The sequence below is a fragment of the Bos mutus genome, chromosome 25 (genome assembly GCF_027580195.1).
Source record: "Bos mutus isolate GX-2022 chromosome 25, NWIPB_WYAK_1.1, whole genome shotgun sequence".
In the NCBI taxonomy this organism is placed as follows: domain Eukaryota; kingdom Metazoa; phylum Chordata; class Mammalia; order Artiodactyla; family Bovidae; genus Bos; species Bos mutus.
The window spans coordinates 15,303,010-15,326,770 of NC_091641.1; the positions used below are offsets into that span (position 1 = coordinate 15,303,010).

Below are 23,761 nucleotides of genomic sequence, written 5' to 3' on the forward strand. Positions count from 1 at the left end.
GTGATGGAAGCAGCCAGCCATGGACAGACAGACTTTCCTGCCACTGGTCAGGACAACCTTTCACCTCAAGTAGGATTAGCAAAGGCTTATGTCCTCGGTTGCCTTCTGACAACTCAGCCCTGTGTCTGGCCTAACTTAGGAAGAAACCAGATCTGTCAACCTAAAGGAACTTCTAAAGGAAGAGCTTGAAAATTTGGGGAAAAGACACTGTTGAGGTAAACTGATGAACTGACTTGATTCCAACCTAATTGGCCCCACCAAGACCTCTCTTAGCCTTAAGTTCACTGGGAGAATCTGCCAACTGTCACAAGGGAAATGTGGGAGTCAGGAGAGGCACCTTGGCAGTAGTAGCTACCTTTTAATCCCCTAAAGAAGCCATCCTTCTGCCCTTCAGCACTGCCTGAGGAACTCACAGCCTGCAATACCAGTTCTCAGCTCAGCCTCAAAACCAGATCTAGACCCTGCCCTGAGCTTGCAAATTAAAAGTATTGTAATTACTATTTTCTCTTGAGTACTTTGAAGCTTTCAAGGCTTGCTTAGGGCCCCCAAACCAAATCCAACTCTTCTGCTTCCTGCCCTCCTGACCCAAATTTCCTCCACTTAATGAATTTTTGAGTGTCATGGAACACCTAAGCCTCAATCTTGCCCTCTTCTTAGCTCCTCACCCCTTGGCACGGATTCTTCCCCCCGGCCCCGCCAAAGATAGGGCTTCTCTTTAATTATTGGGTACACTGGGTCTTCACTGCTGTGCATAGGATTTCTCTAGTTGCAGCAAGTGGGGGCTACTCTCTAGCTGTGGTTTATGGGCTTCTCAGTTCAGTAGTTTTTCTTGTTGCAGACCATGGGCTCTAGAGCATGCAGGCTCAGTACTTGTGGCTCACAGGCTTAGGTGCATCCAAGGCACGTGGATCCTTCCCAGACCAGGGACTGAACCCGTGTCCTCTGAATTGGCAGGCAGATTCTTAACCACTGGACCACCAGGGACCTACCATAGGTCTTTGAGGCTCAGTCTGCGAAGCAAGTTAAGCCAGGAAGAGGGTTTTTCTAGGGCTTCTTTGGTGCATCAGGAGAAATGCTAATCTGTACTAGTGAAAACCTGAGCCCTATCCACATGGTCTATCCCTAATGTGTCCAGGCCATGTAAAGGGTATTGATTTGAGCTCCAAAGACCCCCTAAGTCTGGGCAGGGTTAGGTGGGGGGGCGATATTTGTTTATGTGTATCTTTCTAGGAACATGTGCAAAGACATTTATGATTCAGAGGCTAAAATCTGCCCCAGACCAGTACTTTTCAAAGTGAGGCCTTTTTGCCGCAGAATTATATGCAGTATCTTTTCAGAAAGCAGCTGTCTCCCTGGGCCCTGTCCCTAGTCTGTTGAATCAGTATTTCCAGGGGTGGAATCTTATGCCTGCTAAAGTTTGAGAGGACGACTGCTCTGAACAGAAAACTTATTTTTCTGGCTGCTCTTAGCTTTACAAGTGTAGGGGTTGGTCTCTGGGCATGTTCCGAACGTGTCAGGCCAGCCGATGACCTTGCCATACACACAGACTCCCATTTCCTTTGTTCTTCCCAAAAGGGCCTGTGCCATGACTGGTCTTTTCCTGGATACCTTAAATCTTGAATATACCAGGACATCACTTGTAGCATCTGACAGGACTTTTACTTATTTTTTTAAGGGTTTTTTCTCTTTTTTTGACTATTATTTATATTTGGCTGCACTGGGGCTTTGTTGCTATGGAGAGACTTTCTCTAGTTGCAGCAAGTGGGGGCTACTCTTCGTTGCGGTGTGTGGGCTTCTCATTGCTTCTCATTGCAGAACATGGGCTCTAGGGCACCTGGGCTTCAGTAGTTGTGGCACACAGATTTAGCTGCTCCTCAGCACATGATCTTCCTGGACCAGGGCTCGAGCCCATGTCCCCTGCATTGGCAGGCAGATTCCTAACCACGGCACCACCAGGGAAGCCCCAGAAGGCCTTTCAGAGGGTTTGTCCGTTGCATGCAGGGAGGAAGCAGATCACAGAGGTGCCTCTCTCACACTGAGAACCTACCTTGAGTGTGGGCCAAGCCACCATAAACCAAGGCTACCCACTGAATAGCTCTGCCCCGGTGCTGCTGCACACCACGGGATGATTCTGTGGATAAAGTGGTTGCCCAACTCGGGACACACACACTCAGGGCAAGTTGGAACCCTCAACAGAGGCTTCCCTGTGCTTCTAGCCTGTCACTGCTATGGGCGTGTGTCAGGCAGAGGCTGGCTGCCTCTCGAAGGCCCACTGATGAGAGAGGACAGGTGCTGGAGGAGGCTGCCTGGCAGTCGGTCATGTACTAACAGACTGAATTTCCATGTGGAAATACTGGTGCCAGAGCCAACTGAAGCCCTGGCCCCACTCCTGCTACTCGTGGGGCTTGAGGCCTGTGCTATGAAGAGTCCAGGCAATGGACCACATCAGAGCTGGGGCTGGAGGGCTCACTATACACTTTGCAGGGGACAGCTGTTCTCTGGTATGAATTTCCTGGTAGGTAAGAAGGTTGGAGGTCAGAGAGAAGTGTCTCTGTCTCATGAAGCTCCTTTGTGTGTTTTGGCAATGATCAGAAGGTGCCCCAGGTCCCACTCTTCCCATAATCACTGCACTTGTAGGTTCTGCCTGTGGACCCTCTAGTGCTGGGCCCTGTGAGCCGTTCTCCACAAAGCTTTTTGGACAGACATTGGGATGGGAGAGAGCTATGGAGCTGGAAGCTGATACTTTGGAGGGCAGAAAAGGACTTCTGCTTTATTAGTAGGAAGGTGTCTGTCTGTGATTGTTTGTAAGCCTCTACCGAGAACTGAGATTGCTTCTCTCCAGGCTTTGCCCATTAGCAATTCTCCAAATTCTTGTTCTCATCTCTTTTCAGGAGAATGGAAGATGTTATCTTTCCTCCCAACCAGTTCCCTTCCTTCGTCTGAGTAGGCAACAGGAGAACAATCTATGGCTCCTGCATCATTCACAAAGGGAGAATTTGGTTCATTAATTGTCAAGAACACTAGTTTTAGCAGCAAGGGTAGAAAAAGGTCAAGAATTGGATTCTATTCAGTTGTCTTTTCAGGATCACTTTTCCTTTGATTCAAGGCTGCACCTATGTTTCTCAGGTCCCTTTCTCTAGAAGCCTCTATCCAAGTCAGATAGTGGAAAATTTTTAATTGCCTTAAAGGCCAGATGATTCTCTATCCACTTCCCCTCCTGAACTCTATTACCCTCACCTGAAGGAATTCTCATAGGATCCTTGCTTCCCTGTGAGAAAATCCAGGAACCAGGGACTAAAGCTCCAAGGGACTGAGTTAAACTCAGGCTTCGGAGCAGGTGGAGGGGAGAAGCAGGTTAACAGAAAAAGAAGCAACCTTCTTTCTGCAGCAGGATCCCCCCGAACCCAACCTCCTCTGCCCCGGACTGGCCTGTAACCTGTGAGAAAAAGAAAACTGCTGGGAAGGGGAGAGAGGGGAGCCAAGGGTGTCTATCCTCAGATCCCTGTCTTTCATTCTTCAGAAAGATAAACTCTAATGAAGGGTAAATGAGGGCGGGAAAAGCCCTGAAAGTACAGTTCAGAGAAGACGAGAGACGCCAGGACCTCCCTCGCACTCCTCCCGGGGGCACTTCTGGAGCACGGAGGAGGTGGAACCGGCCTGTGCACCCTGCAACCAATCAGAAAGGTGCCTCGCGTTCCCTGGCGACCCTTAAGGCTTAATAGGTGGTGTAGTGGTAAGAGGCGGGATGGTGAGAGCACGAGCTCCACCAGCCAATCGCAGAGCTCCCTGGGAGGGAGGGGCGGTGCCTCTGGAAACTGGAGGCGGGGCTGTTTCCTTGGCAACGATCCTAGCCCTCCCAGAGCGGGGGAAGGGTGGAGATTAGGAGAAGCAGCGAGTTGCGGGGGGTGGGGGGGACCAGGAGGAGTGAGGGTGGGAGCGCCCGTATGGGGGAGTGGAGTTCGAAGAGGGGCGTCCCGGACTCAGGAGCCTCGATGAGGCTAAGTCGGGGGTGAGGGTAGGGGGTAGGTCTGTCCAGGTTCCCGAGACGCGGCCAGAACTGACCCCAAGGCCCGGGAGGGGAGGGGAGCTAGACACCGCCCCCGCTGGCGCCGGGAAGCGTCGCTCCTTCTCGCTGACCTTGGTCTCTCTTGTTGCCTCGCCCTTGGCCACAAGCACTGACGGACGCAGGGCCCAGGAGACAGACAGATAGGCCTTCGGGCGGACGGAGACCTACGACATAGGCACATAAACTGCCCGAGCCTCTCCCGCGGGCTCCAGGGCGCCCAGTCTTCCCCCTACCTCGACGTCGGGGCCATCCTGCCCAGGGTTAATGCCAACGAGTTTCCACCTCCAGCCACTCCTAGAGAGGCCGCAAAGCTAGCCGGCGGGGGAAACTGGCCGCGGACGGACACTTCCTGTGCGGAGGGGAGGGGGTCGGCCAGCCGCAGCCCAGCCGGGGGCTGGGAGGCCAGACGACGGGGTCTCGGGTGGGGAGCGGTATCGGGGGGCAGCAAGGCGAGTCGTGAAGCCCCTCACCTCTGAGGCCACGACGCTTGGGGGCCTGCGAGGACCTCAGGGCAAGCCGAGACCTTGTGGGTGGGGGCGGGGCCGCGGGTAGGGGAGGGGCCCGGCGGGCCGGAGAGGCCCAGGGTCAAGACGTCCGGCCTCAGGGGCCGGGGCTGGACAGCCGGGTCTCCTGGCCGGCGCTGAGCGGGCGGCCGGCGAGGGCTCGGGTCTTGGGGCCCTCAGACCAAGTCGCAGGATCGTCCACCATCGCCCCTGCCGCCGCAGTGGGAGCCGGCGGGGATGGAACGGGAGGCGTCGCCGTGGGGCCCCGAGCCCCGAGATATGCAAAGTCCTGATGAAATGGGGAGCCCTGAAGGGTCCCTCAAAGGTGAGGGAGGGAGCGCCCCTCCGAGAAGTGTGCCTGGGAGCGGGAGAGGGGGCTGTGGTGGGTGGGAGGGGACGAAAGCAGGGGGCTTGGACACCTGGGACTTGGAGGAGGCGGGGTCGGGACCCGGTGGCCTGGGTTTGCTGATGGGGAGGTGGGAATTTCAGCACTTGCCCAAGGGCCAGCGACCCTAATTGAGGAGGAGGGAAAGATTTGTGTCAATTAATGGTGGGACCCAGTAACCTTCCAGGTCCCACACAATCTGGGTTTTTTGTAATTCTCTGATCCTGCAGGTAACATGAGTGAGAATGAGGAAGAGGAAATTTCTCAGCAAGAAGGCACTGGGGACTATGAGGTCGAAGAGATAGCTTTTGGGCTTGAACCCCAGAGCCCTGGTTTTGGGCCACAAAGCCCAGAGTTTGAACCCCAAAGCCCCAGGTTTGAGCCTGAAAGCCCAGGTTTTGAGTCCCGAAGCCTTGGATTTGTGCCCCCAAGCCCTGAATTTGCACCCAGAAGTCCTGAATCAGATTCTCAGAGCCCCGATTTTGAAACTCAGAGCCCTAGGTATGAGCCCCAAAGCCCTGGGTATGAACCCAAGAGCCCTGGATATGAACCCCGGAGCCCTGGGTACGAACCCAAGAGCCCTGGGTATGAACCCCGGAGCCCTGGCTATGAATCTCAGAGTCCCAGGTATGGGACTCAGAGCCCAGAGTATGAACCCCAGAATCCGGAGTTCAAAACCCAAAGCCCTGAGTTTGAAGCTGAAAGTTCCAAATTCCAGGAAGGTGCAGAAATGCTTCTGAATCCTGAGGAAAAGAATCCCTTGAGCATCCCCTTGGGAGTCCACCCCTTGGACGCCTTCACCCAGGGGTTTGGGGAACAGCCTGCAGGGGGCATGCCCCTAGGGCCCCCATTTGAGATGCCCACGGGGGCCCTGCTGGCTCCACCCCAGTTTGAGATGCTCCAGAATCCCCTGGGCCTGACGGGGACCCTTCGTGGTCCAGGCCGCCGGGGTGGCCGGGCCAGGGGTGGGCAGGGCCCAAGGCCCAACATCTGCGGCATCTGTGGGAAGAGCTTCGGGCGGGGATCCACCCTGATCCAGCACCAGCGCATCCACACGGGTGAAAAACCCTATAAATGTGAGGTCTGTAGCAAGGCCTTCTCCCAGAGCTCTGACCTCATCAAACACCAGCGTACCCACACGGGCGAGCGGCCCTACAAGTGTCCCCGTTGCGGCAAGGCCTTCGCTGACAGCTCTTACCTGCTTCGCCACCAGCGCACCCACTCTGGTCAGAAGCCCTACAAGTGCCCGCACTGCGGCAAGGCCTTCGGTGACAGCTCCTACCTCCTGCGGCACCAGCGCACTCACAGCCACGAGCGGCCCTACAGCTGCCCCGAGTGTGGCAAGTGCTACAGCCAGAACTCCTCCCTGCGTAGTCACCAGAGGGTGCACACTGGTCAGAGGCCCTTCAGCTGTGGCATCTGCGGCAAGAGCTTCTCCCAGCGCTCGGCACTTATCCCCCATGCCCGCAGCCATGCCCGTGAGAAGCCCTTTAAGTGCCCTGAGTGTGGCAAGCGCTTTGGCCAGAGCTCGGTGCTCGCCATCCACGCCCGCACCCACCTGCCAGGCCGCACCTACAGCTGTCCCGACTGCGGCAAGACCTTCAATCGCTCCTCCACGCTGATTCAGCACCAGCGCTCGCACACGGGTGAGCGGCCCTACAGGTGCGCCGTGTGTGGCAAGGGCTTCTGCCGCTCCTCCACGCTGCTGCAGCATCACCGGGTCCACAGTGGGGAGCGGCCCTACAAGTGCGATGACTGTGGGAAAGCCTTCTCTCAGAGCTCCGACCTCATCCGCCACCAGCGGACCCATGCAGCCGGCCGGCGCTGACCCGGGGCCCTGTCGGGGTTAGGGAGCTGGTAGGCAGAAAAGAAGGGGACAGGGAGCTACAGCAACTTTGTGAGAGAATAGTGGAGACTCTGGAGGAGAAAAGAGATTCTAGGAGGTGAGGGGGCCAGGGTGGAGGAAGTGACATGCCCTGGAGAGTTGTGGTAAATGGGCTATGAAGAGGGGTTGGAGGGAGGCCAAGCTGGCAGCCGGAGGCTCTGGGAGAGATCGAGAAAGAGGTCAGCGGAGAGCTGGCCTCAGCAGCAGCATGCCCCTTGGTGGAAGCCTGGCTTGGCAAAGAGCTAGATGGGGGTGGGGGGAGGGGGGGGTCGGGTTACTTAATTAGATTGGGTAGCTTAGACTGGTAGCTACTGAGACCCTCATTGAATCAGGAAGGGGTGAGGGGAGGGATGGGGCCCAAAGTGGGGCCTGGCTTCTGAGCACAAACCCCAGCCTCTCTTGTCTTCCTCAGGCTTTGGAGCCCCTGAATATGAGTTCAATAAAAACCTTTATGTGGTAAAAGAGACTTGTCCTTAAATTTTGTGTGTGGATAGTGCCCTGGGCATTGAGAGACGCTGGGTCATAACGGCAGCCAACGAAGCCATAACCCTTGTCTGGGAAGTGCTTTTATATTCAGCGTTTCACCGAATCCTATAATCCGAGGCACAGGAGACATGACTTGCCCATATCTACTCAAGTTCATGTCCTGTGCTTTGAATCCTGCACAAATGCGAAGGGTGTGAGAAAACTCTCAACTTTGTTCACAAACACGGAGGGTCTGTCCTTGGGCCAGAAAACAGACCCTGATTCTCATATCCAGGCCTAGAGCCTGCATTCCTGCATTCCTGGGCTCCCAGCACCCAGCTGGGCCATCCCTTCCCCCTCCCAGCTGGAACCTCTGGCCACCCTTCTGTACACACTGACTGACCGTGTGTCAGTTACAGGGAGTGTCTCCAGTTCCAACCCCACCCACAAGGGAACATACCGGATCCAGTATGAAGGTTAGACAGCTTCAGGCTTCAAGACCCTCCCACCAGGCTGGTCCTTTTTAGGACCACCTTGTTACTACCCCACCTTTCTCCTACTTTACTATCTGAGTCTCAGCCCTCCCAACACTCGACTTCTCAGGAAATGATGGGGAGTTGGTGCCATCAGTCTGGGGGATTCTGGAGTGTGGCCAGTCATGACCTTAGTTGAGGAGGCTAGGCTGCACCTCAGGGAATTACCCAGCTGCCGGACACATCTTGAGATGAACACTTACGGAGGGCTGAGCAGTGCCCTGTCAAGGAGACATTCAGAACATGTCTGCCGGGCACCACCTGCCCCCAGCAACTCAGCCTCACAGGCAGGTGGGGAGTCATTGCTCCATGAGACCTCTAGGGCCCCACGCCCATCCTCATAGCTGCCTTAGAACTTGTCAAAAGCAAATAACCTCTCTAAGCACATTTCAGTCCAACCTCTTGTGATCTATAAACTCTGGAAAGGGGCCCCAGACACGTAGTTCAGTAGTTTCGTGTGTTTAGTGGTTTTCAAAGTTTATATGATTTTGGATACAGAACATTACTTTTCAAGTGAAATCTCAGTTTTTTAAAGACCTTTGTAAAATGTATGCATATTTCTGTACAGACACCCTACTATACACAATTTCAGATAGTAAAATACTCCAGTTCTCTCACATCTAATATAGTTCATATATGTTGAACAGAACTGCATTTGAATATCTGACATGATATCACATTAGTAGACATTTACTGCAGCATTTATTTCAATTATACAATTCAATCTCCTTATTTTGGAGGTGGATTTTTCTTTGGCTCCAAAATGTAGGCACTTGAAAGCTAGAAGGCCTTGGGCACAGTGCCTGTGGTGTTCAACTGTAGCACCACAAAGTAGCCTTGGTTTTTTTGTTTTTTTTTCTTTTTGGTCACATGGTTCATGCCAGATCTTAGTTCCCCAACCAGGAACTGGATCTGTGCCCTTGGCAGTGAAAGTACTGAGTCCTAACCATAGGACTGCCAGGGAATTGCCAGTAGCCTAGATATTTAAAATCGGTTCAAATGAGGATGGAGATATAGATGCTCGGCTCCTACCCCTCTCTTCATGACAGCTCCGGGGGTACCTTCAGTTGCCAGGTGGAGCAGACCAAACCCAAAAAGGACATGTGTGTTCTCCAGCATCAAGGTGGAAGGGATAATGGAAGATATTGGTCTCCAGCACCAAGTCTCTTGACTCTTGGTCAACCTGTTGCCTTTTTTTTTTTTAATGGTCATTTTATTTATTTATTTACTTATGGCTGTACTGGGTCTTTGCTATTTGCATGGGCTTTTATCTAGTTGCAGTGAGTGAGGGCTTCTCTTTGTTGTGGCGCTCAGGTTTCTCACTGTGGTGGGGAGCGTGGGCTCTAGAACTCTGGCTCAGTAGCTATGGTGCATGCGCTTAGTTGCATCCGAGACATGTGGAATCTTCCTGGACTAGGGATCAAACTGGTGTCCCCTGCACTGGCAGGCAGATTCTTATCCACTGTGCCACCAGGGAAGTCTCAGCCTGCTGCTTTTACTATGCCCTCCTGCTTCCCTTGTGGCTCAGCTGGTAAAGAATCCTCCTGCAATGCAGGAGACCTGGGTTCGATCTCTGGGTTGGAAAGATCCCATGGAGAAGGGAAAGGCTACCCACTCCAGTTTTCTGGCCTGGAGAATTCCATGGACACAGTCCATAGGGTCGCAAAGAGTCGGACACGACTGAGCGACTTTCACTTCACTTCACCTGCACAACAGACCAACCACTTCTGCCCACCACCATTAGTGCTTACACGCTAGGGACAGTGCTAAGCAGTTTACACGTGTTACTTAATGCTCAGAGCAGCTCTGAGCTATTATTCCCATGTAGCAGATGAAGAAATGAATCCCAGAGAGGGTAAAGAATTTGCTCTACGTGACACAGCTAGGAAGCTGAAGAGCCTGGATTCCATCCCTTCCTAAAGATACTAAGGGCTTCCCTGGTGGTTCAATCGGTAAACAGTATGTCCGCAATGCAGGAGACTCAGATTTGATCCCTTGGTTGGGAAGATCCGCTAGGGGAGGAAATAGCAACCCACTCCAGTATTCTTGCCTGGAGAATTCCATGCACAGAGGACCCCAGTCCATGGGGCTGCAAAGAGTTAGACACAACTGAGCGACTAACATTAATAATACTAAGAAGTTATTTACTTTTTTCACTCTCTTTCTCCCACAAGGAACAGTTTTCTAGAAGCTGCTTGACATATGATAACGTATGTCATCACTTTGATGGCTTGCGTGGAATGTGGACTTGGGTATTCTTATGTTTTAAATTTTTCTCCATTTTAATTTCTAATTGGATGAAACCAATAGATTTAATCCATATACACTTAGGGTCACTGAATCAAACCATTATGAAATGATAGCTTACTGTGAACGATGTCAAATTTGTGATCTCCGAAGAAGATTTAGCTTTGGGATCAGGGACCAGGCTTGATTACTCAAGAGCTTTTGTGTAGCAGAGTTTTATTAAAGTGAAAAACGACAGAGAAAGCTTCTGACATAGACATCAGAAGGGGGAGGGAGAGTGTCTCCCAACTAGTCTTATCAAGGCCTTATATACTTTAACAGACCCACTCCCATAACATAAATCTTAAATTAGCAAGATTAGAACTAACAATAGAAAAGTCTTACTAGACCCACTTCCACAATGTTTTTTAAGATAACAGGTTTAATCAGAAGGTTCTTAAGAAGGAGAAACATGTTCTCGAGCAGGATACATTGTTATTATATAAATATGAGTTGTCCTGTGTAATCATTGACTCTGGGCTTAAAGAAAATAACGTTTTATGTGACTAAGACAAAGCAATGTAGAAAAAAAAAAGTTTGTCCTTTTGTCCTCCTCCCTCTAGTCAAGGCTATGGTTTTTCCAGTAGTCATGTATGGATGTGAGAGTTGGACTGTAAAGAAAGCTGAGCGCTGAAGAATTGATGCTTTTGAACTGTGGTGTTGGAGAAGACTCATGAGAGTCCCTTGGACTGCAAGGAGATCCAACCAGTCCATCCTAAAGGAAATCAGTCCTGAATATTCATTGGAAGGACTGATGCTGAAGCTGAAACTCCAATACTTTGGCCACCTGATGCGAAAAGCTGACTCATTTGAAAAGACCCTGATGCTGGGAAAGATTGAAGGCGAGAGGAGAAGGGGACAACAGAGGATGAGATGATTGGATGGCATCACCGACTCAATGGACACGAGTTTGAGTAAACTCCAGGAGTTGGTGATGGACAGGGAAGCCTGGTGTACTACAGTTGATGGCGTCGCAAAGAGTCACAGCTGAGTGACTAATACTTTCACTTTGGATGAAAACATCCACTTTTCCCCTCATGTCACATCATATTGCCTCCTCAGAGAGACTTTCCTGATCACCTATGAAAAAGGGCCCTTTCCTTCACCCCCTAACCCCTTACCTTACTTCATTTTTTTTCACGGCCCAATTCCTACCTAGAATCACATTTGTACTTTTTGCTCTGTTTCCCACTGAAGTGAAGCTTCTTGAGGGCAGGGACTTGTCTGTTATGTTCACCATGTCCTCAAACTCAGCCCAGGGCCTGACACAGAGTGGTCAGTTGGTCACTCAGGATTGGAAGCTGCAGTTGGTTTTGCCAGGCTGCTACTTCCCCATGGCCTTCTGAGCCAGGGAAGCCGTGAATAGAACCTGACTCTTGCTTCACAAGGCTTATGGATCATTCCATGTACTTTTAGTAGTTCTGTGATACTCCTTTTTTTTTTTTTGTGATACTCCTTTTTTTTTAAACTTGGTATGATGAGGCGCCTGGAGAATCCCCATGGACAAGGAGCCTGGCGGGCTTCAGTGCATAGGGTCGCACAGAGTTGGACACAACTGTAGCAATTGAGCATGTACAAGCATGATGAGATTTAATTTTAATATTATTATTTTGGCCATGCCACATAGCATACAGGATCTCAGTTCCCTGACCAGGAATGGAACCTGTGCCCCTTGCAGTGGGAACTTGGAGTCCTAACTACGAAACCACCAGGGAATTCTGTGATACGCCTGGTCAAAACATTTTTTTCCCCTCTTTGGGAAAATGAGCCTCACTTCTTCCTTCTTGATGTCTTGTTTTGGAGCCAGACCCATGGTTCCTTGGGGGCTGGACCAGAAGGGTATTGATGAAGTGGAGAGGCTGGCAGGCTTTGAAAGACTGTTCTGGGCTTTGTGTGTCTGGCTCAGGAATGTCCACTTACCCTGCTGTTGACAGAAAGGAGCCATCGAAGGTCACTGCTTGGGGAACAAAACGTTGCTTCTCACCTCGCTGGTCTGGACGGGAGCTGGCGGTAGGATTACTCAATATTCCCCTGGAATCCTACTGACCACAAGAGGGCAGCAGTGACCAGTCCCATCTGTTCCTTCTGAAGGTAAAGGCCTTCAGGGTCAAGGCCCTACAACCATTGATTGCTTTTTTAAAAAGAGGGGGCGGTGGGCATAAATAGACAATACCTCAATAAAAAAATATTTTTTTTAAACAACTTCCCTGGTGGTACAGTGGATAGGATTCTGCCTGCCAATGCAGGGGACATGGGTTCAATTCTTGATCCAGGAAGATCCAGCATGTCTCAGAGCAAGCCCATGTGCGGCAACTGCTGAGCCCATGCTCTAGGGCCCGCGAGCTGCAACTACCAAGCCTGTGCGCTGCAACTACTGAAGCTCGCGTGCCTGGATTCTGTGCTTCTCAACAGAAGAAACCACCAAAATGAGACGCCTGTGCACCGGAAGAAAGAGTAGCCCTGATTTGCTGCAACTAGAGAGGGCCAATGCGCAGCAAAGAAGACCCAGCACAGACAAAATAATAAATTAATAAATAAAATTTAAAAGAGGGGTTGTCTACCACCTCTGTTTCCTCAAAGCTGACCTGGGATACTGGTGAGCTAGCTTCTTTATTGGGAAGCCTGCTCTCCCACTCATGGCTGTCAAGCACTCGGAATCTGCCCAGTATCCACTGGCATTATCACTGGTGACCTGGCTCGGGAAGCCATGGAGAAGTAGCAGCCTGGCAAAACCAACTGCAGCTTCCAATCCTGAGTGACCACCAGCAGCCACCAGACTTCCTTCCAAGGCACAGGCTCATCAGAGATCCCTCCTCTCCCATCCCCTCTCCAAGACTAAGCAGACTGCAACCCACAGAGACAGTTGGGCTTTTAATATGAAAACAGAAAAATACCAAGAAGGAAGCTGAGAGAACCCCACCCTTTACTATCCAAGCCACACAAGAGACTTCCTGATGTCCCATAACCCTTGCCTTGTACCAAGTGGAAAATAATCTCCAAGCAACAAGTAAAACAAGGCGGGATGGGGGGGTAATGTCAGCGAAAGTCTATTGTCACAGCTTAATAAATGTTCAGTGCCTCTCCCTAACCTGTTCCTCACTTTCTGTGCCTCTCTCACTGCTTCTTCTTTTTTTAAAAATATTTATTTATTTATTTGGCTGTACCAGGTCTTAGTTGCGGCACACAGGATCTGTAGTTGTGGCATGTGGGATCTTATTCCCTGATCAGGGATCGAACCTAGGCCCTCTGCGTTGGGAGTGCAGTCTTAGCCACTGGAACACCAGGGAAGTCCCTCTTGCTGCTTCTCTTCAGTTAACTCACAATATCAGGCACAAGTCAGTTTCTGAGGGTCATCATGGCAAAAAAGAAGAAAGAAGGGGAAGGAGAGGAAGAAGAGGAAGAAGGGGAAGAGGAAGGAAAAAAAAGAAAGGAAAGAAAACAACAACTAAAAAAAATCTGACTGTTTTGGGCCCACTTAGTGGAAGGATTGAGGAGGAAATGTTCATTTAATTGAGTCAGGCTGGAATGTTATACCAGTACAAAAACATCACAAAATTGGCCAGAGTTTCACATTTATTTGCTAAATACGTACAAGCATTGTCGTTGACACTGGGAGCCAAGTCACTGGACATAGTTTCCATCTTTGAGCTCACAATCTCACAGCAGGGGCCATGGTAGGATGTGATGGGGTGCTGGGGTGGGGGGCTGTGGAATGAGGAGGCAGGTGCCTGGGGAAGGCTGAGCCTCAATGGATGACGTTGCCAGGGGGCCCACCCAAACTTTTTTCCCTGTCTTCCCACGGGCACCCTCACTAATGCAGTGAAACTGTGCCAAGCACCTACTATGTATCTGGCTCTGTGATATCACCAGGGGTCCCAAGGTGAACAAGACAGCTATGACCCTCACCCTCATGGAGTTCATCGTTTAATTTCAGAGACAGATATGAAGTAAATCATTTAACAATTAACAAACATGATCAGTGCTATGCAGAACAAGTACAGGCTATGTAGGCATGTATAACATGGGGACCCAACTGAGCTGAGGTTGGGGGGGTGGTGCTGCTCTGCGAAAGTGATGTGTGAGCTGAGAACTGAAAGCTGAGAGTTAGGCAGGAGGAACGTGAGAGGAGTCTGAAGTGAGAAGTGAGAAGAGTCTGGGTGAAGGCAGTAAGCCAGGAAGGAGCCATGCAAGTGAAAAGGCTGGTCATCTCTGGAAGGAAGGCGGGACATTTCTAGAAGAGTCTGGGAGGGAAACAGGGGCCCAATTTTGCAGATTTTGGAAGGCATATTAAGGAATTTGGTTGTTAGTCAAAGGGTTTGCAGGAGCAATGTAGTGACACAGAAGAGATTTGCTCTGGCAGGAGAATTAAAAGCTGACAGGATTCCAGGGAAGGCAGGGCAAGGTTCTGGGGAGGGGGGCGTGGTCTGAGGTCCCTGAGGACATCCAGGCACAGGTGGATATGACAGCCTGGAGTGTTACTAGGTCCTGAGATGACCATTTCTCCAAATTTAGATCAGATGTTCTCTTGCAGGGGAGGAAACTAACAGGGGCCGGTGGGAACCAGGACATGTGATGATTACAAGGCCTCACCTCTGGGGCCTTCCTGGTGCACCCCTAAGTGGATCTTTAGCACAAGCCTGCACAGGAGGCAGGCAGGAAAGGGCCCATGTTCAAGATAGGGAAACTGAGGCTTATGGAGGGGCAGTGCCTTGCCCTGGAACACACAGTGAAATTCAGGTAGAGCTAGGCTGGTACCAGGCACCCCGAGTCCAGTCCTGGGCCCTCTGCATATGGGCTGCACCTCAATCTCCACCACTTCCATCCTCATCCGTCTTCTGGAGGGGCTCCAGGCAGCCTGGGTCCTTGCACTCTTTCTCCAACTCCGGCTGCCCAGCATCTTCTCCAGGGATTTCACTGGAAGCATCTACGTTCGCCTCCATCTTCTCCTTCAGGTTCCGTTTGAAGAAACCAACCTGTAGGAAGACAACACTGGAGTGAACAAAGAGCCCGCAGAGCCCTAACTTCTATTCATCCTTCATATCCCAACTCAAAGGCTGCCTCTCTTGAGAGGCCTTCCTGGACTTCCCTAGCCTAGGTTAGGCTCCTGTGTTACAGGCTGCAGAGCACGTTCACGTCCGTCTGCCATAGAGACTGGGAGCATCTCAGAGGCATGGACCACGTGTGTGGTCCGTGCCTCTGTATCCCAGTGCCTGGCCCTCAATACACGGGAGATTCCTTCTTTTTCTCCCTGGGTACCCAGGTCTGGCTTTGCCAGTGCTTGTTGAGGGATGGGGCAAGTCTTACTTGCTCTTTGGGCCTCAGCGGGCTTATCTGTAGAAGGAGGAGTAGACTGACACTCCTTCTGGCTTTAATACCCTCTTGTCTTGGTGTTCTGCTCCCTGACTCCACTCAATTCTGCTTTCCATGGCCTGGTTGGGTGCCCGTTCTTCCCAGAAGCTCCTACCTTGTACAGAGCTATGAAAATCAGGAACAGCAACAACAGCCCCCCGATTCCGCTCAGCACGTAGAGATAGAGCATCTCTTTCTCATATACAAGGTCAACCTTCATGACGACCTGTGGGAGAGGAGAGACAGAAATGCGGGGAGGAAGCTGTTCCCATCCTAGATGCAACGTATGAATCTGGCCTCAGACCCTAGGTCTTAGCTTTTCCCATCTGGATTGTGTCACGCAGAGCATGGGGCTTGGGCCCAGACCCTCCCTCTCTAGTACATCTCCCACTGCAGCCACTGTAATGAACCAGCAAAACTGCACCTCAGGCCCCGCGCCCCACCCCCCCTTAAGCCCTTAAAAGGCTTCGCTCAGTCCCAGGATGAAATCCCAACTCAAAGCCTTCCGGAATCTGGCTTCTATTTACTTTTTCAGCTATCCCTTCCCTTCTGCTCTGAGCTCTGTGCTCTTATTTATTTTTATTTTTTTCCTTTTTTTGACCATGCATCACAGCCTGTGGACTCTTCAGTTCCCAGACCTGGAGTCGAACCCACGCCCCCTGCATCGGCTGCGTGGAGTCTTAACCACTGGACTGCCAGCGAAGTCCCTGAGCTTCCTGCTGTTAAACCCACCTCGCCCGCTCTCTCAAAGCTGGGCCCTGCACATGCTACTCTCTCTGCCCAGAGCACCTTCCCACTGTGCCCCGCCTGCAGGGTAGCGGCCCCTTGGCTGAGCTGCCGTCAAACTCATCCTGGCCTTATGCTTGGTCTGTCTGCCCACCAGCGGTGGTGGGGAGCTGTGCCAAGGCCTGTGGCTCTGGCTGAGAGGAACTTCTTACAGCACTAAAGCCCCAACCTTCTCCTCCATGGCTTCCCACATTCCCAGCTTCCGCTCTCCTAGCTCTGCCCTGGGGCTCCTCCCACCCCTCTGCTCTCCCCTGTTCCCGGGTCTTCTGAGGAGGCAGAGATACCTGGGCCATGGAGGCGTTCCTGCCATAGAGGTGAAAGTGCTTGCTGCTGTTGAAGGAGATGGAGAGGGAGCTACAGAGGCTCAACATGGAGGAGGCCTGTGGGAGGCAGGGGTGCAGGAGGGGCAGCCATCAGGCCAGAGGGGAGGACTCAGGACCCCCTGACTTCTGCCCCTCAGCGCAACTCAAGGGGCAGAGGCAGTGGAAGGGTCCTGGTGGGCACGCTGTCTCTACTCCATTCTCTCCTGGAGTGTCCCAACGTGCTGCTTGTTACTGTGGGAAGGAGGTTTTTCCTACAAAGAACTTGTAAGAACCATCCGTGAGTGAGTGAGGGATAGTCACTCAGTCGTGCCTGACTCTTTGAGACCCCATGGACTGTAGCCTGCCAGGCTCCTCTGTCCATGGAATTCTCCAGGCGAGAGTAATGGAGTGGGTTGCCATGCCCTCCTCCAGGGGATCTTCCCAACCCAGGGATTGATCCCAGGTCTCCTGCATTGCAGGCAGATTCTTTACCATCTGAACCACCAGGGAAGCCCTAAGAACCATCGGTCGGCCCATGAAAATAGTCCTGCAAATTTTAAACAAATGTTGGTCCTCTTTCATCTGCAACTGTGTAAATATCGGGGACATTTCCTCAAGACAGAACAAAAAAAAGGCAGGTCTGCTGGGAGAACCCACCGTCACCTCTTGAGCCCAACCCCCCCAACCATTTGGGGTCTGTGGCCATCGGGTGCTTGCTACCTTGATCGTCCCCCTCAACTCCACCATCCCGTTCACTTGGACAAGGATCTCCTGTCTGAAGTCAATTGGGCAGCGGAACTCGGTTCCAAACGAGCAAGACTGACGGGAAGAAGGAAAGCAGAGGGTCAGGGAAGTCTCTTCCCACCTGCCCCCTGCCCAGCCCCTGCCTCAGTTGCTGAGGTCACGGCCGGTACCTCAGCCTCATCAGATGGACTCTCCAGATTTCTGGGGCTGCAGTTGACTGGAGGCTCCTGGGAAGGAGGAGTCAGGGTCTTCAGTTAGTCCAGAGCTGAGAGGATGCTGGCCCCTTGAGCCCAGACCCATCCATCATTCCTCCCCACCTCTCCAATACCACCTTGTCTCCCAGTTCTCCCCTCCTTGGTTCTTGGCAGGTTCAATCAGTCTCACTACCATCTCTACCCATCTGTCACCCCTCATTCCCCGTCAGGAGCTCCCCTTCACAGACCTGGGTGCCCTTCCTCCTCTGGGCCAACTCACCATCTGTATGCTCCACTTGTGGGTGATGAGCCCCTCGCTGTGCACCCGTGGTACCCTAACCAAGGCCTCCAGTGGGGGCATGTTGTCGTAGTTAGAAGGCTGGATCCTCACCTGGTACAGAGGACAAGGGGCTGCAGAGCCCTGAATGCCACCCCAACTGTCACCCCAGATCCAATCCTCCTTGGCTGGGGCCCAAGGAGCCCCCTCTTCATTAGGCAGCGGGCCATGGTCATTCACACTGTTACAGCTTGGGTTCTTCTCTGCTTCCTCCATATGGCCTACCCTTGCCCATCCTGCAAGATACTGCTCAGACATCATCCCTGAAGGTCTGGCTGACTCCCCCACAGCACTTTTGTTCCCTAGCAAGATAATAAACCATCTGCTTGTGTGTGTGTGTGTGTGTGTGTGTGTGTATCCCCCTAGACTGTGAGCTGTGTGAGGGCAGGAGCCGGGGATCTTTTCACACGCACTTCGTATAGCCATGACACAGTACTCAGCATATAACCAGCCTCGCAAGAGTTATTTTCTGAATGAGTGAAAGAGGAAGGACATTTAACAAGGACGGATGCAAAAATTATTTGCACAATGCAGGTTGGCAAAGACATTTTGGCAAGTGCACTGGATTGATTTAAGAAACATTTCCTGGGAGTTCACAGGTGGCTTAGTGTTTAGGATTCCAGGCTTTCACTGCTGTGGCCCAAGTTCAATCCCTGGTTGGGGAACTGAGATCGTGCAAGCAGTGCCTTGAGGCAAAAACAAAAACAAGCAAACAAACAAAAACCTAGGTTCTCTCTGAAAGACATGAATTGGATTCCGTACCTGAGAACACAATTAGCAGATCAAATGTCTACATAATTGAATCTTAAAATAAATGGGAATTTTCTATTTCAAAAAACCAAAAAAGCAATACAACATTGGAAATCAATTATGCACGAGTGCGTGCTAAGTTTTGCAACCCTATGGACCATAGGCTGCCAGGCTCCTCTGTCCATGGGATTCTCCCGGTGAGAATACTGGAGTGGGTTGCCATGCCCTCCTCTAGGGGATCTTCCCAACCCAGGGATCTAACCTGCATCTCTTATGTCTTCTGCATTGGCAGGTGGGTTCTTTACCACTAGTGCCACCTGGGAAGCACATATCAATCATACTTCAGTAAAATAAATACAAAAATCACAAATCAGTGACTTCCCTGGTGGTTCAGTGGTTAAGACTTCGCCTTCCAGTGTAAGGCGTGCGGGTTGATCCCAAGTCAGGGAGTTAAGATCCCACATGCCTCAGGGCCAAAAAGCCAAAACAAAAAAACAGAAGCCATATAGTCACAAATTCAATAAAGACTAAAAATGGTCCACATCAAGAAAATTTTTTAAATATAAAAACAAAACTCAAAAAATTAGGTTCTTTCTTAGAGTACTTGGGTTCTAGAGTTCTGTGATTCCAGAAACAATTTATCCAGGGGTGGAAAGGAGCCGATGAGTATGCTGCCACTGGGAGCATTTCAGGAAAGGATCACAGAAGGTGGAGGGCTGGGGTCCTTTAGGGACAGGATCTAGTTGGTCTCTGCTGCATACTTAGTTCTTGGGATGGGGCTGAGCCTGGCACTTCTAAGGACTCTTTCACATTGAGGTTCATACCTGGTAAATGTGCTTGACATGGTGGATCTTGGGACTCTTGGGGGTGAAACTGATATACAGCGTGGAGTTTTCCTGGCTGTGGAGAGAGAGGAGCAGCTGGAGACGATGGAGAAGACAGCAAACCAGTCACGCAGGGGGGCCCGGGCAGGGGAAGCCTTGGAGTTGCCAGCCACTGTTCTAGAAATGGTGCAGGCTCAGTCTCACATCATCCCGACACTGCTCTGCTGTTGCCCTTTGGAAATTCAGGCTCATGGAAGGGGTTGGTCTTACTCAGAGTCCTGCAGTGGGGGACCAGGGCAGGATCACAGAGGGGTGGCCTTTGGAGCTGTGTTCTCCCCACTAGACGCCACCTCGCTGGGGCCTCCGTTGTCCTCTGGACCCCACTGCTCATCTCCTAGAGAACTACACCAGCCTCTGGACCACTCCCCACTCCATCCTTCTAATGAGCTCCCTAATCTTGTCATGCATTTCCTTTGAATCCATCAGTGGTTCCCTGGTGCCCACAATGAGTTAGGTCCAGTGTTCCACCACAGCCAGACCTGCTTGTTTCCTGGTCTGCCTGCTGACTGCTCCCACTCACACCTACCACCTCCGGGCCTGCCCACTCCTTGCTCCCCGGATCGGCCCCACTGTTTGCTGCCTCCGTGTTGCCCCCTCCACTTGTCTCTCTGATAACCACGGATGCCTTCCTTCCTGGCCCATATCTGAACCACTTCCACCCCTATCCTCCAGACCCCAGTTCAAGCCCCTGTTCCCCACCAACCCTTCCTTCCAAGTTTCCTCCAGTCCACATCATCTTTCCTGACTCTGATTCCATATCACGCCTCAGACAACATCATTGTGTGTGGCGTTTATGTTCAAAAGCACCAGGGACACCAGATCAGACACCATCCTCGTCCTTATCTCACTCAGACTTAAAAATGCCACTTCCCTTCTCTGGCCTCCTCCCCTTTTGGTAAACGAGAAAATCCAAGAAGTGAGCCCTATGGGTCCTTCCTACCACAACATTCTGAGACTCATTTCCTCTGCATGTACATGAGTTTGGGCTCTCCTACCTGATCATAAAGTCTCAGTGGGCAAGGGTCATGGTGAAAACTTTTCTATGTCTTCTAGCTCTGCTGGCTCCGGGGAAGAGGGAATCTAACACAGCTGGAAGTCGTAAAGAGCTTGGCTGGGGTTTGAAGTCAGACAGACTCAAGTTCAGATCCTGGGGTCAGTACTTCGTAGTTGTCCACTCTGGGCAAGTTCCTCCCTTCTCTGGGCCTCATGGTTCATAAGTAAATGGGACAAAGGCAAATGGCTGCCCCACGAGGTACTGAAAGCTCCCGGGAAAGTCCCCAGCTGTGCATTGCAGCTGGGCAGAAGGTGACAGACACCGGTTCAGTAAGTTTCCATCTGACTCAGACTCAGAACTTTCCGCGGGCCTTCGCTCTACTGAGTACTGAAATCTGCTGGGCTTGTGGCTGGAATCAGTTCTTATCACCCCTGGGCCTCTAGGGGGTGGGAGGAGGGGCAGCCCTGGGAGGAAGGCTGGGGCCGTGGGTGGGGAGGCGGAGGCGGGAGGAGAAGGCGGGGTGGCCGCTCAGGACTCACTCCTTGGTGAGGACGTTGATGGGGTACATGACAGGGATGCTGGCAGTGGCCGAGTTGTCCTCCAGGAGGCTTGAGTCCTCATTGTTGCTGCAGGGGGCAGGATAGAAGGCAGTGTTAGGAGATGGCTTGGCCAGGACCGTGAGACAGTCTGAGGCCAAGGGCGGGTGGAGACGCGGGTGGGGATCTGCTCACCAGCTCACATTGGCCTGCAGCTCGATAAAATCCCCCCAGGAGCCTTTCTGCAGCGTATTAAACATCACCTGGATATCAACCTGGCAGGAGAGGAGAGGGGTATGAAGGAGGGGGCCTGGGCCTCAGGGGACTGCCTTGGCCCCTCACAGCCCCATGGGCCCACTGTCATAGTCATAGGAACCTCCCTGGGCTGGGTACTTCATCCCCACTGTAGAGATGAGGATACCGAGGTTCCGAGTGATTAAGTCGTGTGTGTGCGGTCACAGTACGTATGACCCAACCCTGGGTTTCTCCGATTCCAAAGTCCAGCTTCTCGAACACGACACAGGACACCTCTGCACACACTCTCTTGGGGGTAGGGGGTGGGGTACACCTGGTCTTGTCAATCACCTTCCCCTTCCCCAGAGCCAGGAGCTCCCTCCCTCCCTTCCTGAGCTTACAGCCCCTGGCCGCTGGGCTCCTGGGGGCTGGTGGCACTCACCATGCTGTCTTCTCCGAAGATGGGAGAGCTCACATTGCAGGAGAGGGCCCTGCTGTGCACTACGGCCTCCTCAGGGAGCTCCTCGCAGCCCACAGGTACATGGCTGTGGGGCTGGGGGTGAGACGTGAAAGAAGGAGCTTTTTAGCGGGCAAAGCTAAGGGTTCCCCAAAGGCCACTAACCTCTCAGGGCCCACCTCCTCCATGCCAGGGCACGTGTAGAGAACGATGGGGCCAAAGAATCAGGGATTCAGTACAAAGATATTCACTGTAATGACTTCCCTCGTGGTCCAGCATTTAAGAATCCTCCTGCCAATGCTGGAAACGTGGGTTCGATCCCTGGTCCGGGAAGATCCCACTTGCGGGGGAGCAAACAAAGCCTGTGCGCTGCAACTACCGAGCTGGTGCTCTAGAACCCACGTCTCAACTCCTGAAGCCTGTGCGCCCTAGAGCCTGGGCTCCCCAACAAGAGAAGTCACTGCAATGAGAAGCCCGAGCACCGCAACTAGAGAGTAGCCCCTGCTTGCCGCAACTAGAGGGAGTCCACACACAGCAATGAAGATCCAGTGCAGCCAAATAAATAAAGTTTTAAAAAGATGTTCATCTATGTATGACTGAGTCATTGGCTATACCCCAATACAAAATAAAAAGTTTAAAGTTTGGGGAAAAAAATAAAGGCACAGGAATATTAAAAACGATGTTCACTGCAATACTATTTTTCCTAGGCAAAAACTGGAAGCAATCCAACAAGCCAAAGAGAGGAATGGCTCAGTGAATTGAGGTACAATCACAGGAGAGTTAAAACGCTGCTACATCCACACATTCAGCAACCATTTCCAAAATGCACTTGATCCTGGGCTAAGCAGAACAAAACCCTTTATCTTCATGACTGTCTGGAAGGGACAGATTTCAGCTTAGATTGAGAAGAAAGTTAGACAGGAAATAAGGGTTCAGGCAAGTTGAGTGACTTTCCCACAGTCTCATAATTAGGTAACCTTGACAGGAATCTGGTAGGAACTTGAACACAGGTCTGTTTAACTCCAGATCTCAAGTTTTTAATCACTCTACCATGTGTCCCTTAAGGAAGCACTCAGAACTTCCACAGTGGTCCAATGGTTAAGAACCTTTCTGCCAATGCAGGGGACACGGGTTCCAACCCTGGTCCAGGAAGATTCCACATGTGAAGAAGAAATTAAGCCCATGCACCACAACTGCTGCAGCCCGCATGCCCTAGAGCCAGTGCTCTGCAACAAGAGAAGCCACCGCAATGAGAAGCCTGCACACTGCCATGAAGAGGAGTGCCTGCTCACCGCAACTAGAGAAAAACCCGTGCGCACAAACAAAGACCCAATGCAGCTATTAAAAAAATAAATAACAATTTTCAAAAAGAAGCAGTGAATGTTGCTGTATAAGAATAACTCAAGGGTCCATCAACAGATGAACAGATCAGCAAGATGTGCTATATCCTTGTGATAAAATATTAGCCTTAAACAGGAATGACATTCATACACTATCCCAGGGATGAACCTCAAAAATATTAAGCAAAGGTGAAGAACATTATGCTAAGTGATACAAAACACAAAAGGACAAATATTGTATGACTCAAGGTATACAAAATACCTAAAGATGGCCAATTCATTGAGACAGAAAATAGATTAAAGGTTACCAGTGGCAGAGAGTGGGGAATGGGAGTTATTGCTTGTGGGTACGGAATTTTTTTTGAGATGATGGAAAACTTTTTCAGATAGATAGTGGGGATGGTTGCATGAACTGTGAGTGTACTTTTTTCTTGTTGTACACCTTCCACGTATACAGTGCTTTCTGTCAATCATATCTCAATAAAACTGGAATAAAAAAAAAACCCAGGCCATTCCTCGAAAACATGTTGGTCACCTTTAGGAGGAAGGTGGCTCCATCTCCTGGAATCTGTACACTTTTTGGTCCCCAGGTCCTTAAGCCTCTGTCACACTCTCTATCTCATGCGACCTTCTCTCTAATCCCATGACATGCCCAGCTTCACCTCTTGTTGGCAAATCTGAGGCCCACAGAGCATGAACCTTGTATCTTAGGTCTCACAGTTCATTTGTGG

General features: G+C 51.4%; 2 protein-coding genes across 2 annotated transcripts in view; one reads left to right on the forward strand and one right to left on the reverse strand.

Moving 5' to 3' along the window:
- The first annotated feature begins 4,038 nt into the window (after window positions 1–4,038).
- Window positions 4,039–7,301, forward strand: ZNF768 (zinc finger protein 768). Its single transcript, XM_005888804.2, has 2 exons — window positions 4,039–4,894; window positions 5,185–7,301. Exons 1-2 carry the CDS (start codon window positions 4,807–4,809, stop codon window positions 6,780–6,782), a joined length of 1,686 nt encoding a protein of 561 aa, XP_005888866.2. The 5' UTR covers window positions 4,039–4,806; the 3' UTR covers window positions 6,783–7,301.
- A 6,377-nt stretch (window positions 7,302–13,678) lies between these two features.
- Window positions 13,679–23,761, reverse strand: part of ITGAL (integrin subunit alpha L) — a 49,477-nt gene continuing 39,394 nt past the window's right edge. Inside the window, 10 exon segments of the mRNA XM_005888807.3 lie at window positions 13,679–15,096; window positions 15,588–15,698; window positions 16,543–16,638; window positions 17,281–17,379; window positions 17,475–17,531; window positions 17,779–17,889; window positions 19,410–19,485; window positions 21,003–21,089; window positions 21,195–21,274; window positions 21,676–21,786. Of these exon segments, the coding sequence (XP_005888869.2) occupies window positions 14,926–15,096; window positions 15,588–15,698; window positions 16,543–16,638; window positions 17,281–17,379; window positions 17,475–17,531; window positions 17,779–17,889; window positions 19,410–19,485; window positions 21,003–21,089; window positions 21,195–21,274; window positions 21,676–21,786 (999 nt within the window). The 3' untranslated portion in view covers window positions 13,679–14,925.